The sequence below is a fragment of the Mauremys reevesii genome, linkage group 1 (genome assembly GCF_016161935.1).
Source record: "Mauremys reevesii isolate NIE-2019 linkage group 1, ASM1616193v1, whole genome shotgun sequence".
Classification (NCBI taxonomy): domain Eukaryota; kingdom Metazoa; phylum Chordata; order Testudines; family Geoemydidae; genus Mauremys; species Mauremys reevesii.
Genome location: NC_052623.1, coordinates 151,218,031 through 151,236,531, shown reverse-complemented (window position 1 = coordinate 151,236,531; position 18,501 = coordinate 151,218,031). Strand labels below are relative to the sequence as shown.

Genomic DNA, 18,501 nt, shown 5'->3' with positions numbered 1-18,501 from the left:
ATGGCCATGTCGAATTTAGCGCTACTCCCCTCGTCGGGGAGGAGTACAGAAATCAAACTAAAGAGACCTGTATGTCGAACTAAATAGCTTCGTTGTGTGGACGGGTGCAGTGTTAATTCGATTTAACGCTGCTAAATTCGACATAACCTCCTAGTGTAGACCAGGCCTTAGGTCAGTAACTGAAGATAGGAAACAAAGGGTAGAAATCAATGATCAATTTTCACAGGTGAGAGAGGTAAAGAGCGGGGTCCCCCAAGGCTCTGTCCCAGGATCTGTGTGGTTCAGCGTCTTGATAAATGATATAAAAAAGGGTTAAACATGAGGTGGCAAAGTTTACAGATGATACAAAAGTACTCCAGATAGCCAAGTCCAATGCAGACTGTGAAGAATTACAAAGGGATTACACAAAACTGGATGACTGAACAACAAAATGGCAGCTGAAATTTAATGTCGATAAATGCAACGTAATGCAAATTGGAAAACACAATCCAAACTATACATACAAAATGATGGGGTCTAAATTAGCTGTTGCCACTCAAAGAGATCTTGAAGTCATTGTGGATAGTTCACTGAAAACATCTGCTCAATGTGAAGCAGCAGTCAAAAAAGCTAACAATGTTACGAACCATAAGAACAGGAATAGCTAAAATGACAGAAAATATCATAATACCAGCATATAAATCCATGATACTCCCACACCTTGAATACTGCATGCTGTTCTAGTCACCCCATCTCAAAAAAGATGTATTAAAATTGGAAAAAGTATAGAGAAGGACAACAAAAATGATTAGGGATATGGAGCAGCTTCCAAATAGAGATGAGAGAGACTGGGGCTGCTCAGCTTGAAGACTGCTTACTTAGCTTAAGAGCCTTTAATGAGGGACCTTGTCAAAGTCTTTCTGAAAATCTAAATACACTATATCCACTGGATCACCCTTGTCCACATGTTTGTTGACCCCCTGAAAAATTCTAGGAGATTGGTGAGGCATGATTTCTATTTACAAAATCTATGTTGACTCTTCCCCAACAAATTATGTTCATCTGTGTGTCTGAAAGTTTTGTTATTTACTATAATTTCAACCAGTTTTCCCTGTACTGAAGTCAGACTTACTGGCCTCTAATTGCTGAGGTCATCTCTGGAGCCCTTTTTAAAAATTGGCATCACGTTAACTGTCTTCCAGTCATTTGGTACAGAAGCTGATTTAAATGATAGGTTACAGATTACAGTTAGTAGTCCTGCAATTTCTCATTTGAGTTCCTCCGGACCTCTTGGGTGAATACCATCTGGGCCTGGTGATTTATTGCTGTTTAATTTATCAATATGTTTCAAAACCTCCTCTAATGATGCTTCAATCTGGGACAGTTCCTCAGATTTGTCCCATACAAAGAATGACCCAGGTTTGGGAATCTCCCTCGTATCCTCAATCATGAAGACTGATACAAAGAATTCATTTAGTTTCTCTGCAATGGCCTTATCGTCCTTGTGTGCTCCTTTAGCATCTCAATTGTCCAGTGGCTGCACTGGTTGTTTAGCAGGATTCCTGCTCCTGATGTACTTAAAAATTTTTTTGCTATTACTTTTTGAGTCTTTGGCTAACTGTTCCTCAAATTCTTTTTTGGCCTCCTAATTATATTTTTACACTTAATTTGCCAGAGTTTATGCTTTTTTCTCTTTTCCTCACTAAGGTTTAACTTCCACATTTTAAAGGATGCCTTTTTGCTTCTCATTGCTTCTTTTACTGTGTTGTTTAGCCGTGGTGGCTCTTTTTTGGTTCTCTGTTTTTTAATTTGGGGTATACATTTAAGTTGAGCCTTTATTATGATGTCTTTAAAAAGTTTCCATGAAGCTTGCAGGGATTTTACTTTTGGTGCTGTACCTTTTAATTTTGTTTAACTAACCTCATTTTTGTGTAGTTCCCCTTTCTGAAATTAAATGCTACAGTGTTGGGTCACTGTGGTGGTTTTCCCACCACAGGGATGTTAAATTTAATTATATTATGGTCACGATTACCAAGCGCCCCAGTCATATTCACCTCTTGGACCTGATTCTGTGCTCCACTTAGGACTAAATCAAGAATTGCTTCTCCTCTGGTGTGTTCCAGAACTAGCTTTTCCAAGAAGCAGTCATTTAAGGTGTCAAGAAGCTTTATCTCTGCATCCTGTCCTGATGTGACATGTACCCAGTCAATATAGGGATAGTTGAAATCCCCTGTAATTATTATTTTTTTAATAGCGTCACTAATCTCCCAGAGCATTTCACAGTCACTATCACCATCCTGGTCAGGTGGTTGGTAATATATCCCTATTGCTATATTCTTATTATTCAAGCATGGAATTTCTATCCATAGAGATTCTATGGTACTGGTGCAGTTTGGTTCAGTTAAGATTTTTACTTCATTTGATTCTACATTTTCTTTCGCATATAATGCCACTCCCCCACCAGCATAATCTGTTCTGTCCTTCCAATATATATTGTACCCTGGTATTACTGTGTCCCATTGATTATCCTCATTCCACCAAGTTTTTGTGATGCCTATTATATCAATATCCTCATTTAGCATGAGGCACTCTAGTTCACCCATCTTATTATTTAAACTTCTAGCATTTGCACAGAAGCACTTTAAAAACTTCTCACTTTTGGGCTGTCTCCCATTACGTGATGTAATTGAATGAGAATTTTTTTTTCATTTGACTGTTTCTCATCGGATCCTACCTGTATTTTATCATCTTCCATATTCTTCTCCTTACTAGGACATAGAGAATCTGCATTAATAGATCTTCCCCCTAAGGGATGTCTCTGTCTGAACCATGTGCTCCTCCGTACCTGTTGGCTTTTCCCTTGCCCTTTAAAAACTGGTCTATGACCTTTTTAATTTTAAGTGCCAGCAATCTGGTTCCATTTTGGTTAAGATGGAGCTCATCCTTCCTGTATAGGCTCCCCTTTCCCCAAAAGTTTCCCCAGTATCCTAATAAATCTTACCCCCCCACACACACACACATTGTCTCATCCACACATTGAGACCCTGCAGTTCTGCCTGTCTAACTGGCCCTGTGCATGGAACTGGGAGCATTTCAGAGAATGTTACTGTGGAGGTCCTGAACTTCAATCTCTTACCTAGCAGCCTAAAATTGGCCTCCAGGACCACTCTCCTATCTTTCCCAATGCCAGTGGTACCTACATGTACCACAACCACTGGCTCCTCCCCAGCATTACACATAAGTCTATCTAGATGTTTTGAGAGATCTGCAACCTTTGCACTAGGCAGGCAAGTCACCATGCATTTCTCCTAGTCATCGCAAACCTAGCTATCTATGTTTCTAATGATTTAATCGCCCATTACTAATATCCGTCTCTTCCTAATAACTGGAGTTTCCTCTCCTGAAGAGGTATCCTCAGTGCAAGAGGATACCACAACATTATCTGGAAGGAGGGTCCCAATTATATGATTGTTTCCCTCTGGTCCAGTTGGATGTTCTCCTTCCCTGAGGCTTTCATCCTCCTCAACAGCACAAAGGCTGTCAGACTGGGGGTGGGACTATTCTACTGTGTCCCATAAACTCTCATCTGTGTACCTCTCTGTCTCCCTTAGCTCCACCAGCTCAGCCACCCTCGTCTCCAAAGCCCATACATGGTCTCTGAGGGCCAGGAGCTCCTTGCACTGAATGCACACACATGCCATCTGCCCATAGGGCAGGTAATCATACATGCTGCATTGGGTGCAATAATCTGGGTAGCCCCCACTCTGTTGCAGGACTTTTGTTTTTATCAGGGGGTGTTTTTTGGCTTAAGTTTAAAAAGTGTAAGGAATGCTAAGTGTACGTAGCGTCCCCCCTCCCCCCCCCCCCCCATGCTGTAAACTCTCTTGCAAAACTCCCCTGTTATCTGCTCCTGTTTGCTAGGACATGGGAACTGAGCTACCCTTTCATACTTAATGGTGTTTCCTTCATAGCAGTATCTAGGCATGTTGGCAGGGTAGTGTGGCAGATGGCACTGCTTCTGCAAGTATTGTACCAATTCTGTGGATTAGCACAGGACTTCAGGTTTTCAAATACGTCAGTGGAGCGCCTTTCATAAGCATGGAATTTGTTTAAAATATTTAAGAGAAAAAGACAGAGAAGCAAAAAATGGATAAGACACTGCCCTGTGGCTTACATGCTCAGTAATCTTGTGACAGCTTAGAAGTTCTGTAATGTTTTCTTTTCATGTAGGTATTAAAAATTTCAAGCACATAAAGGCATCAAAATCACAGCATTTGACACTAGAAACATAAAAAAACTTTTGATTGTTCTCTTTCTAGTTAAATAACATACTAAAATATCATCACTTGGTTTCCATTTCCACCTGTAGACGCTTTGACAGAGCTGTGAAGAAGTGGCAGTGTTTCCACCATGACATGAAGGATTTTAGTCAGTGGCTAACTGACGCAGAACAGAATCTGGCTAGAGCACAGACAGGTACCAGGGACCCGGATCAAGCCAAAATTAAGCAGTACCTCAAGGTAGGTTTTCAATGACCCATTCCTTTCTTGTTCAATTGAATATAGTGTTGATCGCTGAGTGGTATTTTTATATGATGTTTTTCAAATGTTTTCTTGTTCAACCATTTTCTCTAACAAATATTATTTTTCTGAGATATTAACTGAAAATGCATTTAAAAATAAAATGAACATTAGAATAAGGTGCAACCAGGTAACACTTCTGTAGTTAAAGGTTTGGTCTGTCTTTACTTAGTTTAGGCACACAATGCCCATTCATTTCCATGTGGTTTGTATGGTCAGTGTAAGAGGAGAATAATGCTCTGGGAGATAAACTTTGCTTGTGGGCGATGCTTTATTACCATGATTTGTAGGAGAAACTTGATTCATGAACAAGTCATAAAAGAGAGATTCCATTAACCTTATGTGGGTCCTTAACCTGTGTTGCCTGTGCCATCCTTTTTCGTTTTGTAATCAAAAGAGCATCCAAGATGTTTTTTGTAAACTTCATCATGACAAAATTGCCATTCAGTTTTCATACGCCAGTTCCAATTTGTACACTCTTCTATTCTTCTTAGTGTATGCATAATATGCCTCATGTGCCACATGACCAGGATTCATCACTAAATTTGGTCTGCTGGTTGGATCATTAGCTTCCCTGGGCCAGGCCCAGTGCTGACGCTGATCCATGTCCCAGCAAAAAAAAATTCTTAGTTTATTGATAGCTGACTATATTCTCATTTTGTATGGCTCAAAATGATAGTGTGTATATGGATAGATAGTACTAATTCCATACCAGTGATTTTCAAGTTGATTAGTTAATTTGGATAAAATGGTTTGTCTAACAATGACACTTTAGATGCATGTAATAAATTAATTCCCAATCACAAGAAAAATCTTCTGCTCTCAGTCTTACATTAACAAGCACCTACACTGCAATGGAGATAAGAACTGTCAGGTAGAGAAAGTGTAGGCTGTTTAATGTCATGCATTTTTATTTTTTATTTTTTTATTTTAATTCAAGAAGGCACTGATCTAAAATGAGCCAGGAATGAGGGAAGAAATTCCCATTATAGGAGACACTCAAAAACAATGATGCATATGGAAAATCTTACTCTCTTCAAATTCTCTAAATGCTCTGGTGTGTTGTCCTTGTGAACTAGAATACTTGGGTTTCCATTAATCTACAGTTTTAACATATTTGATTATTTCCTTTTTAGTATGTAAAATAGTGAGTTAATTATTTAAGATTTATTAAGTCATCTCAAGGTTGAAGAATTGGATTCACCTACAAGATAGAGCAGGGAGAAATAGCTTTCCCATTTAGTAATCTATCTTTTCCTAACGTGAAGGAACCACATAATAGATTTCAATGTCTGTAATTAAGTACTACACATATCTTTTAGGAGTGATCATTGACTAGTTCCCAGCACCACAATGCTGTGTAGTGCCAAATACAAATGGAAATAAAAATAGCTCACAAAGATAATTAGATGCACATAATGTATTAATATTGCACAAAATCAGTATTTTTAAAAAAATACACACAAGATTTTTCAAATGAAAAGACGCATAATATAGAGCACATTTTTAAAAAAAAAGTTATTTTAATAAGTAAAAATCTGTCTACTACCTCCTCTTTTATAGCAGCTTTTCCCCGTAACCAAACTCAAACCAGAATTCACCTTAAACCAAGAACAAGGTTATGTGGTGAATGAGTGAATAGAAAAAGGATTGGGTATAATGAATGAGGCAATGTTAAGAAGATAAACTGGAGGGGAAACCACAAAGACCTTTATATCATTCAGTAAAGACGTCCCCTTCATTGTGCACCATACAGCTTGCACACTGAATGAGGCAGAGGTCCTGCAGAAAATATAGTATATGATCATGTAATCAAAGATGCATCATAATGCATATCCAAAAGGGAGAATACTTTAGGCTATGTAGGCAGTTGTTACTTCCAGATGGTTCAGTGCTCCCCCTTTGTGAGCTCAAACATATTTTAGTTAATTATGTACCGCATATGTAGATGTATATATGTATATGTATCCATGTAGAAAAGAGCAGAACTATGTAATAAATTTGTTTGTGCCCTTTTGCCTGCCTTGCCTACTTGCTGGCCACTAATTCTCCCAGGACAACCCCTTGAACAGCATCAAACAAGGTAATTTAAAGTAAAATCAATCTGTGGAAGAAATGGTTCTTCCTCTTCTTTCTCCCAAAGAAAATTATCCCTGACTCATGCTCAGAGACAGACAAGATACATTTCTGGTCTAGTGGCATAAAAATCTTATGGCATTAAGTTTGGGCACTGCTTATTTCTGCAAGGCTAGAAACATGAGCTTTATGTCATTAGGGAGGGGAGATTACCAGTGGGACAAACACCTTCTCTAGTCATGAAAGAGCCTGAGATAATTGCCATTAAAGTCATGACATGCCTACAAAAGTAAGTTTTGGTAATTTTTCAGAAGTGTTTTGTATTTATTCACTTTAGTATTTCTTTCCTTCTGAGCCCTGCACATTTGGACTCTAAGGACCAGATCCTTGTCTGTTATAAATACACATACAGCAATTCCCCTGGACTCAATATTTGTTCACTTAATATCTGGCCCTTAATAGTGACAAAATCACCTGGATTTAAAGATAGTGATATAAGAAATAATCACTTTTTTTTTAAACTCTCCAAAACATTCTTTAAAATGGTTTCTTTAACATATCTGTTTTGTGTACAAAACACATGTTGGGGAGGAGTGATGTAAAGGTTTTAGGAGCATGAGTTTGAGATCTGCAAAATCATCGTGTGCTCCACATATAAACAAGTACACACTTGTTAAATGGGCCTTCCAATAGATATAAGAATCAGCTCATACAGCTCCTCTCTGCAAGTAATACTCCTGTGTTTATGACTGACTTGGGTCTAACCTCCTTCACATCTAACTGTCCTCCATTTTTGTTCATGAACATCCAGAACCTATGCATTTCTGTCTGCCCTATGGTTTTTAAAGCTACTGTCATTCTACACTAAGTTGTGGTGAGAGGAAGATAGAGCTAGAGCCTTTTGAGGGCCTTAAAACAATTATTTAAAATGTTAGTTTGAGTGACAAAAGGCAATCTGGCAGTTAGGATTTATATGCAGAAGAAAAATTAGTCTGAAGAAATAGTTCTATCATTTAATTAATTGGTTCTTTGTCATTTTGTTGGCCATGTGCCAATGCTTCACCAACAGCGTATGTGGATGGTGCAAGGCAAGGGGAAATACTATTTTTATAAGACTGTTGTTTGGAAGGTATTAGCATGCACTTGTGAAGCTGACAGAAGTAGGGTGACCAGACAGCAAATGTGAAAAATCGGGACATGGGGTCGGGGGTAATAGGAGCCTATATAAGAAAAAGACCCCAAAATCAGGACTCAGAGGGGTAGCTGGTTAGTCTGGATCTGTAAAAGCAGCAAAGAGTCCTGTGGCACCTTATAGACTAACAGACGTATTGGACGTAATCAGGACTGTCCCTATAAAATCGGGACATCTGATCACCCTAGACAGAAGAGATAATTTCCATTAGGTTAAGCAGTTAAAAGATCTGAACATTCTGTCTCTTTCTAGAGTAGCATTTTGGTGTTTTTGTTGTCATTCTTTATGAAATCACATTGCTTAGTGATGCATTTTCAAAATTAACAGGATTTTCTTGAAAAGGCTTTCATGAGCAGATGTATGACCTGGTGTTTGGAGGAAGATATTATCTTTGATGCAAGCTGTATAAAATGTGAAGTGTGTTACTAAAAATTTGAACTACTTTAAAATTTCTGTATTTAATATATTAATAAATACAATGAGTCAAATGTTAATATACAATAACATAAGTCAACTGCACGGTTATGGGAGGTGATGCAGTAGTATTGACATGAGTCAGTAGGTAATTTCATTATTACTGGTGAATTTACTGTTGTCTGCATTGATTTTGCTGCATACTGTAGTGTTATACAGCAATTATGCGCAGAAGATATGACACTAGTTACGCAAAATTTATTAATATGATTATTTATTTTTTGTCATGAAATAGTCTTATTCCAAGGACTGCTTGGGAACTCAGATGTCAAATTTAACTTCTGTTGTATGACTTCTAAATCTGAGCATAATTTTATCTTTTCAGTTGTTAATTACAGAACTAGGAGCTCTGAAAGATCATTTGTACACTGTCTAAAATTTGACAAGGACTTTGAGGCAGGCTGGGGAAACAAAAGCTATGTGCCAGTCATATAGAGGAGAATAAATCTACAAATTACATTTGAAGGGAGGGAAAATCAGACAGCAGATGAATATATGGTGAGGGAAAGAATTTGGAGTCATAATGCATCAATTTTAGTGTGTTTAACTCATGTAGGTATACAGTCATAGAAGAAGGCTTATCTGACATTTACAGGAAAAAAATTGTGCCAAGATTTTCAAAACTAGAGTCTAAAATTAGGTTCTTAAATCCATGTTTGGGAAGTTAAATAAGTGATTATTCCTTTTTCGTAAGTGTTGAGCATCCAGAAACTGCCACTGACTTCAGATTGGAGCTGAGGAGCATTCAGCACTTCTGAAAATCTGGTCACTTATTGAGGTGCCCAAATGTAGATTTAAGAGCCTAACTTTAAACTCCTAGTTTTGAAAATGTAGGCTTTCATTTTTTGTATTTCTGGATTTAGTTGTTCTAAAGTTTTACATTGTATTTTGAGCCTCATGTTTGAAATCAAACTTTTTGTGTACTTGATAAGCATTAGTTCTGATTTGTTAATAATGAATTGAAACAAGGGATAGTTTTAAATTGTTGGAAGCCAAATAATTTTATTTTAAAAATTTCGAACAATATTTAGTTTAGAGAAAACAGAAATGGTAGGCCAGTTCTTACTAGTTGTTTCTCTTACTGCCAACTCAGTGGTGTGTCTCCCACTATATAATCAGAAGATTTCTTTAACATAACTTAGGGGACACCATGATCAAGACAAAGCAAAATAATCATAATTATTAACCATGGCTATCTGCTTATTAAAGAAAGGGAAAAAAACAATGCATATGATTGAGTACAAGTTATAAACTGGTTACTTCTGTTACAATCCCTTTTACGTGCCTTTTTGTGGAGCGCTTTTAACAGATATTATGCACTTGAGAGTATACGAGACTTTGGTGTGTCAATTTTCTCTTGGTAAGTTAAGACCAACCTATTTTTTCCCAGTGTTAGTATCTCATTAGATACTTACAATTATTTATATGTAGCAAAATATTTGGTTTAAGGATGAGTGAAGCCTGTCTAGTTATTCATAAAGAGCTAAACAATCTTAACTAACTCCTATGAAATTAGTTACTTAGAAAAAGCCATTTAAGGAGCTGTCTTAAGACAGGCCAATTACAAATATTAAGAATTCTAAATCCAGTTGAACACACTATTTCTCTGTTTACCAATGTTTAGCCGCTGTTTCTTCTCCAGGAATATATGGTCTAACCATTTGGTAATCAAGAGAGAAACAGTAAGTAATTTAAGTTACAACAGCATTTCAGTATTCCAATAAAATCATTACAAGAGTTTTAAACCCAATCGCTTGGCAGTGACTTAGTTAACTTCCTCTCACCAATCCATGTTGAAGTCTTGGGGAGGTTTTCCTTGGGGTGGTTTCTTCTTGGGTTTTTTTGTTCTTTCTTATCTGTCTGCAGCAGCTTGTTTCTGGAGTGCTGTGTTTGAGCAGGATAGCAGAAAGTGTGTGTGAGGGTTCTCAATTCAGTGTTTTCATACCTTTCTCCATCCTATTTTCATGAAATTATAAGAAAACGTTGCTCTTAGTGCTTGTTTAGATTCAAGTTGCTTGCTGTGACCCTTTCATTGGCTTCATGCCTTGGCAAAGTTGACACTTTCACTCCCAAATATGCCGTCTGTTTCAAGAAAATATATATTTCTTTAATTGCCTTTGTTCTTCTTCTGGCAGGAAAGCATCAGATAACTTTCAAAGCTAATTTTAATTCTTTTTATTCAGTCCATTCTTTGAGATAGTCTTTCAATTTATTTTGACAGGAAATGAAACTCTGTTTTCAAAAAAATCCGAACATGAATTTTTAGTTCTCAAAATAGTCTTTTAAAATTAAATAAGTTTTAGAAAGCCTTCATCTTCAGTCAATTCTACATGACAATTTTTGGAACAATGACTTTCTTGTCTTCCTGAGATGGGTAAGGATTTTCTTGTACATTGCCAGTAATAAATTCCCCACTAATATAAATAGTCTATACCTACATGGCTTCTTACTCTAGTTTAACAAGGTCATTAGAGTTCATGATGGTACATAAAGTATTTTACCACTTACATAGCAATTTCCTTAGGAGTTATATTAGGAGTTTTGCATTTTGCTAACATATTTGAAAACATGTGTTTCAAAAGGTGTTTGCCATTACAACATTTAAGAAATAAAAGTTTAAAACTTCTCCAACTATGAATATTTTTCTCTAGAACTTTTATAAGAGCACAAGCATGTTTTCTTGCCAGAGGATGGGGTTGGTAGAACCCACTTTTCAGATTTGTTGCCCTGATAACTCACCATACATTCCATTCACAATCAGGTTTCTTCCTAAAAAAATAATGCTTACATCGTTTGTCTGCTTGATGTTTTCTTGTCCTTGGGAGATAGAAGCAGAAACCTTCTGGAGTTTCTTTGATTAGCTTTAATGTTTTGTAACATAACTAGCTAAACATATATATTGTTATACAGTATTTCCAAATATCCTGGCCATAACACTCTTGTAGCTATATCTTAATATTCAGTAAAGTGCAAACATGTTTGTAACAAATTCTTTTCTAGGGGTACGTCCATACTTACTAGCCGAGTCGACGGGTAGCGTTCGACTTCTCGGAGTTCGAACTGTCGCGTCTAATCTAGACACGATAGCTCGAACTCCGAACGCGCTCCCGTCGACTCCGGAACTCCACCACCGCGAACGGCGGTGGCAGAGTCGACAGGGGAGCCGCGGACTTCGATCCCGTGGCGTCTGGACAGGTAAGAAGTTCGAACTAAAGTAGTTTGACTTCAGCTACGCTATTCGTGTAGCTGAAGTCGCGTACCTTAGTTCGACCCCCCCCCAGTGTAGACCAGGCCTAGGTTATAATAATTGTATTAATCTCATTTTTATATCGGTGTTGAGGTCTGCCCCCCAAGCCTCCGACTGAATAGCGAGGTGATATTAGTTAATTTTAGTTATATTTTTTTCTTCTAATTTATTTGTGGTAAATGTTTGCATTAAGTGTTTTAATTAAACATCCAGAAATGGGGGGGGGGGAGGAAAACCCTAAAAGTAAATCTCTAAGGCACATTGTTATAATGTGCATATATGTAACTTCATATATTAAGTTAATTGGGAAATGTCATACAGATCACAAAATCCTCCCAGAACTGTTTTTTGGCAACTATTCAGTGTCTAGCAGGAGAAAAGAAAACTAATGCTACACAGAGTAGTGGAACATAATGCCTTAATAACTGTATTTGATTAAATTTGCACCTAAAGGAAAAGGCACAGAAGGATCAGAGAGCTCACTACAGAAATCATTCCACTAAACAATATCCTTTGCAAGTTTCTAACATCTGCTTCATTTCAAGAAAAGCTCTGAGTTTATGAAGTTATTGAGCTTGGGATGATTTATTTATTACTTGGCATCTTTGTATTCTCAATGTTAGTTTTATCGGGCAGGGGGGAGTAGGAAAGGGGGAATAATCCAGGAGGAGCACAGAATTATCCTAGGATGGTGGTGTAGTCAGTTTTATGTTCTACTGTAAATACATTTTTATTTTATTTTATTTTTACAACTGAGAATACATAAGCGCAAGAGAACTGTAACCTCTAAATATAGACTTTCTGGGTTCTTAACAATAATTGATCAATTGTTTTTTCTAACAAAAGTGCACAGTTGTTTAATATGTGTGCTTTGATCTGTTACCTATTTTTACCGTTGACTTTAAATAGTTTAATAAATGTAAAATGTTACATAGAATTATATTGGTAAAATTTGTTTTGGTTTGCGGTTGAGATATAAAATTTACAGGATGTTCATTTTTTTTTGCTCCAATTGCTAAAACATGACTACCTGTTATGAGCATGCACTTTGGCTAGATCCTTGGTTCATGCTTCAAGTATCTGCCCGTCTACTATGCTCCCAGGCTACCCCCAACCTTTAACTCTCTTAAATTCATACATATTCATATCTATTTCCAGAGGCTGCTGCCTGATTAAACTAATGTGCACAAGCACTGTAATCATTAACAGCAATAAGACTAATAATAGTAGCAATATCCTAATTCCTAGCTATGTTTGGCATATGTCAGAGTCTGCATGTAGCAGACTTGCATATGGTCATTGCTATTAATAACATGCATCTCTCGTAGTGTGAGAGAAATTTGGATGTGAATAATTCCTCCTCCTGAACAGCCATATGGCCCATGCAAAAAAACAATTGAACCATTTATTTAGACTAAATGTAAAAACAATACCCACACTGGGAACAATGAAACATACAAATCAGCAGCTACTGACACAGGAAGAGTGCCTTACGCAAAGCTGTTAAATAAAGGAAAATGTAGTTAAACTGTCTACTATAACTTTAGATCAATGATATTGTTCCCATAGTATGGTCTAGATTATACTTATAAGTGCAGCTCTGAATAGGGGTGGTATGGAGCTGTTTTGACCCCCGGGTGAATTCAGGGTGTGCACCAATTTTTCGGAGTGGGTAGGGGGATTAAATTGGGTCATACATTTGAATGGTGCTGACTACTGACCCAGTGCACCGGATCAGCTCTCTAGGTCACTTCGTGTCCCTTTCCCCTGGGGGACAGTTAATTCTCTAACTTGGGCTTGGGGGCAGCAGTTTGAGTTTTCTTGAGCATGGAGATTATTGTTGCCCCTGGCCCTTGCGTAGGCTGTGCAAAAGGAAAGTGTGTGTATCCGTGTGTGGGAGGCTCTTTGCATTCTGCTTCCCATTCTTACTGCCCCTCATTGTACCTGCACAAGAATAACCTGGCCCTTCAGAAGAAATATATTTATGGAACCAAAAAAAACCTTTAGAATTAAGTTTGAATGTATTAAGAGGGTATGTCTACACTGTAACAAAACATGCATAGCTGGCTTGATCTCGCAGAGCTTGGTCTGTGGGGCTATATAAATGCAGTGTAGATCCTCAGGCTGGAGCCCAACCTCTGGGACCCTCCTCGTGGTGGGGTCTCAGGGCTTGGGCTCCAGCCCAAGCCTGAACGTCTACACTGAAATTTTATAGCCCCGCAGCCTGAGCTGCATGAGATTGAGCCAGCTGACACAGGCCAACAGCAGCATGTTATTGCAGTGTAGACATGCCCTTAGTGTTTATGATCTCCGTACATACAAACATAGCTATGCCCTTGTTTATCCATTTGGTAAATAACATTTTATGATACAGACTTTCGCACCACCACCCGCACAACCATTCTGGTGCATTAAGCAGGAGAAAAATAAGTCAGCAAGCAAATTTGTGCTGGCTGCACACAAGTCATCCAAAGTTCTGTCTTTAAGTCTAATTTTAATTTCATAAATCTATTTTGAATGCAGCAAACTCTTCTGAGGCCACACCAGATGCAATGTCCATAATTATATATTGGTGAGCTATTAGTCTCTGGCAATGGATCATCAGGGTGTGCAGCAGATGTTATATTCATAGAGGTTCTCTCTTTTTTTTTTTTTTAAGTCACTGAAAAATGTTAAGTCAATAAGTACTTCTAGTCAGTCTTCTGAACATGCTATGGGCACAGAATTTGCCTCTAAGCCATAGAATGTCTCTCTTGCATGGGCACTGTCGAATTGTTATCAAGATTGTAGGGTGCCTATCCAAACTTCTAGTGTTTGAGGTTCTCTAGACCTCCTCCCTGCTTGGATGTAATCACATAAATTTGAACTTTACATTTTGCTTTGGAGAAGCTGAAGCAAGAAAGAAATGAAAGTAGAAAACCTGGAGCTGCAGTACTGAAAGGCATGGCATGCTTGTTAAAGTCTAAGTTGGAACATATTGATGTTTTAATAACCATTCATTTAAAACAGTTTTTTTTTTGTGGCCCACACCATAACTGGAATCCAAGAATCAAGAGGAAAACTCAAGTTCAGGTGATTGAGGGTCTTATTGCAGATGCCACCAACACAAAAAAAAGGATATGTTTCATCACACAGGTTTTTTTTTTAAATCCAGTTTCTAATGTTAGTAAAAAATGGTTTAGATCCTACAGTTAAAGTGGAGTTCACATTTTTAGATTTATCTCCTGCTTCAGCCCATAATAGAGGATATGTCAATAATCTCCACATCTCTAGTCTAGAGTGTCATGTTGGTTAATTGTGGCGGATGGGTAATATTTTAAGAAGTTTATACTGACACAGCATAAATTTTATGGAATCTCATTTAAGACCAGATAGAAGGGGCTGGGCGAGAGGGGAAGGGTCAATGGACACTTGAAGAAACAAAGACGCAATAGAACGCTGTAACTGATATAAAAAGATGTAGAATAGACTCCAATGAAAACCCGTTTTAGCACATAGCCCTTGCTATAATAATGGCTAAATATCTAGTGTTTCATAAAAGAAATTAAGTACGTGGCTTATGTTATTAATAATGGGAGTTCACCACTAAACTCCACACTGAAAATTGACTGCTTCATTCCTCAATATTTTTTGTTAAATGAGTTTTGACTTGCAACATTTGACATCCTAGAGTTGCTAGCAATGCAATTTGTAATATTGATAGACAGTGAAGGGGTCCCTGAAATTCAGTTGTGCATTAGGCAATATTCTCAATACAAAAAATAAGGATTGTGCTTTTCTGAAAGGAAAGGGAAGTATAAACATCCTCCCCTACTATAATAAACAACAAAACGTTCTTAAAATGTCAGAGGGAAAAGTGGTTACTTAAGAATATGTTAATAGAGTTTAAGCAGGAAAGAAGAAATTTCTATTACCCATTACCAAACGACAGAGTCGAAAATGGATGCTCTACTAGGTGCTATATATACCATAAACATGAAGTATTATATATCTGTGTAATACTTCACTATGATGTAAGTTATGGGAAGAAGTGGTCAAAGACTGAGTACATATTTTATGTCGGATACCTGGAAACAGCTCTGTGTGTGTGTGTGTGTGTACACATATGTGTGTGCATGTACACAGGGACAATGGTGTTCAGTGTAACGTTCTGTTTTGATAGGGTTTTGGTTTTCTTCCTTAAATGTACATGCTACTGTGTGTTTCTGATTAAAAAGAAGGTTGAAGAATGTGCCGTGCACCTGGAATGGAAGATGGTAAGGTTTGTGATGTACCGCAGTCCCTTTGGGAGTTCATTCCACAGTTTCTGACCAGCCCTCAGAAAAGCTCTGTTGCCTGCACAGATTAATTTAACCCTTGTGGATAGAGATTTTTATTATGCTTTAGGAGAAGAGTTAAGTGAGATCTTCATCTAGGACCTTTAGGTGATCTTGTACTTACGCTAAGCCTGGGCTGTTGATCACCCTGAAGATAAGGACCAATGCTTTGAACTTGGCTCAATATTGGTAAGGGCAGGAACTTCCCCTCGAGTGATAAGTAAAGGAAGTCATGATTCATGCTAAAATAGTTATTGATTTCTTCTTATGATAAGAAGCAATAGTTAGATTCCTAGAATCCTATCATTTTATATTATAATTTATAAATTTCTAAGAGTAATATAATTTGGAGTAAATATATGAATTTCTATATAATACTATAGAATAGTAAAATATTTCTGAATAGCGGTGGAGATAATAGGGCTGCTGCTAATGGCAATGGTGAAATATCAAAATAGTTCTTAACCTGAATTTATAGTAAAAAGCCATTTTCATGACACGTCAGGCCAAAAGTGTTATTTCATTATTATATGAGTTGTTTAATTCTGCTCCATTACACCCAGATGTGCATTACTCTTCATTCCTAATTTACTGTAGCCTATTAAAAGGTTTTTTTAGGTAATTTGTTGTTACTGCTACTAAGACATTAAAATGCCTTGAGGCTATGAAAAATAAATTTAATGTTGCCAGTATAGTTCTGCCAAGCCTTGCCACCAGTAGATCACAATTGATAGCCTGTACTTAGATTGTACTGTAAATCTTGGTGGTGTTTATTCTGAGAAACAATTTCTATCTTCATAGTAATTTTAAATGATGCATTTTTCAAATATTTCATTATTAAACTTTTTTCAAATGACTATTTGCAGACATAGATGTGCAGTTTGAACTCTCCAAATTGATATAATTTTTGTAAGAACATTATACAGAATGTGAATGAATAAACATATTTCACTGTACTTCTCTCCTTTAAGAAAACAAAAGCCTTGAAAATGAGCAGTCTGAACACCAGGGGCCTGATTCTTCACAGCCTTACACCTTCCACCCTTTTCTCAAAGCAGAGAAGTCAGTACTGAAATTGTAATGAAAGAGGTGCCGGGGCTCAAGCAATTTTTTTATTTTCATTTCTGACATGGCAAGCCCAGAGGTGCCAGGGCTCAGCCCTGGCACACCCTAGCAGAAATTATTGGGAGAAGTGTGCCAATTCCTACCTGTGCAGAGTAGTTACCTATTGCTACCAAATCGGAATGGTAGTGTTCTATACATCCACTTTACACCCATTTTGCATACAGGCACAAGATACAAGGGACTGGAGAATCTGCCCCCTTAGCACTGAATTTAGCCCTGTTTTAGGCTTGGTCTCACATACATTACAGGCTGTGACCATTTGAGAGATGCACTTCTGGATGTACACAATTGTCTTCAGCCTGGGCAAATTGATTTACATATTGACTACTGTCAATATGGATAAAATTGAGATCCTTGAATGACTACTTGAGTTGGATGGTTGGTTCCTCTGACAAAGAAAACATGCGTCTGATTTGCTTCTAGCTAAATCTATTTCTTCTAATTTGTCAGGACAGTCATACAATGCTGATGGCTGTGCATATCATCTGTAGGCATACGTGTTGGGTCTAAAAGTACTTCACGGTTTTGAGACCTTAATTGAAGCACTTTAGTGTAGGCTCAGCACCGAAATCCTGCTGAATCCTCTGATCAGGCATCCAATTAATAACTCATTTATTGGAAACCGCCAGAAAAATATTGTCATCTTGGAAAACAAAGTTTCTGATAACCAAGGGTCACATAAACGGGCTTTTTTGTACTCCATTTCACTGGTCATTATATTTTTCATTTAATAATATCTTCATAGAGCACCTTTCCCAGAGGATCCTAAAACATTTCACATCTACATCCAGTACATATAATACTTCTGAAGTACTCTCACCTCTTGGCCAGCAGCCATACAGACATGCAGTGTAAAGTGTGCAATATAACCGAGAGAGGAAGGTACATTTGGCTAAGGGAAGCAGGATAGAACTATACTTTAAGGAGTCTTATAGGATCTATATTGTCCACGCAGAGTGCATCCAGATTTTGTTTGTTTTAAAGGTTTATCCAAAAGACCTATCCATAGCAAACTCAGTTTATCTGAATAGTCCAGTTACCTTCTCTTACTAGTCTCCATTTCTATCAGGCTACTATAAGTTAAGTGGTCTAGCTCATGCAGTAGGTGATTTTAGCTACCACAGTTATACAGACTACTGAAGTAGCTTTTCATTGAAAATGCATGATAGCGGGATCTGTACGTCATATTAAGATTTTAAGTTTTTTATTAATATTGAGCTGGTATGAGAGTTTGGAAACCACTGAGTGAAAGTTATCTTGTGATTGAGCTATTTTAGTAGTCAATCATATCTAAATCTCAGTAATGACAGACTGATTTATTTAGATAATTTCATTTACATGAGGCACAGTACTATGTATGGTGAAGGAATATAGGTGAGGATGCAACTGGTGAAAATCTGTTTTCTCCTCTTTATAATTTCTTAAAATAAATACTGTGGTACAGACCTGAGCTGTAAAAACAAGTAAAATGTGTATTTTCCCCCTTCAAATAAACCTGCATCATATATCACT

General features: G+C 37.4%; 1 protein-coding gene across 23 annotated transcripts in view; it reads left to right on the top strand.

Annotated features, from left to right (window-relative positions):
• Nucleotides 1–18,501, top strand: part of DMD (dystrophin) — a 2,035,724-nt gene that overhangs the window by 1,056,737 nt on the left and 960,486 nt on the right. For all 23 annotated transcript variants that reach the window (XM_039486264.1, XM_039486496.1, XM_039486317.1 and 20 more), the window contains one exon: nt 4,349–4,499. In XM_039486264.1, the coding sequence (XP_039342198.1) occupies nt 4,349–4,499 (151 nt within the window). The remainder of the gene's footprint in view (nt 1–4,348; nt 4,500–18,501) is intronic.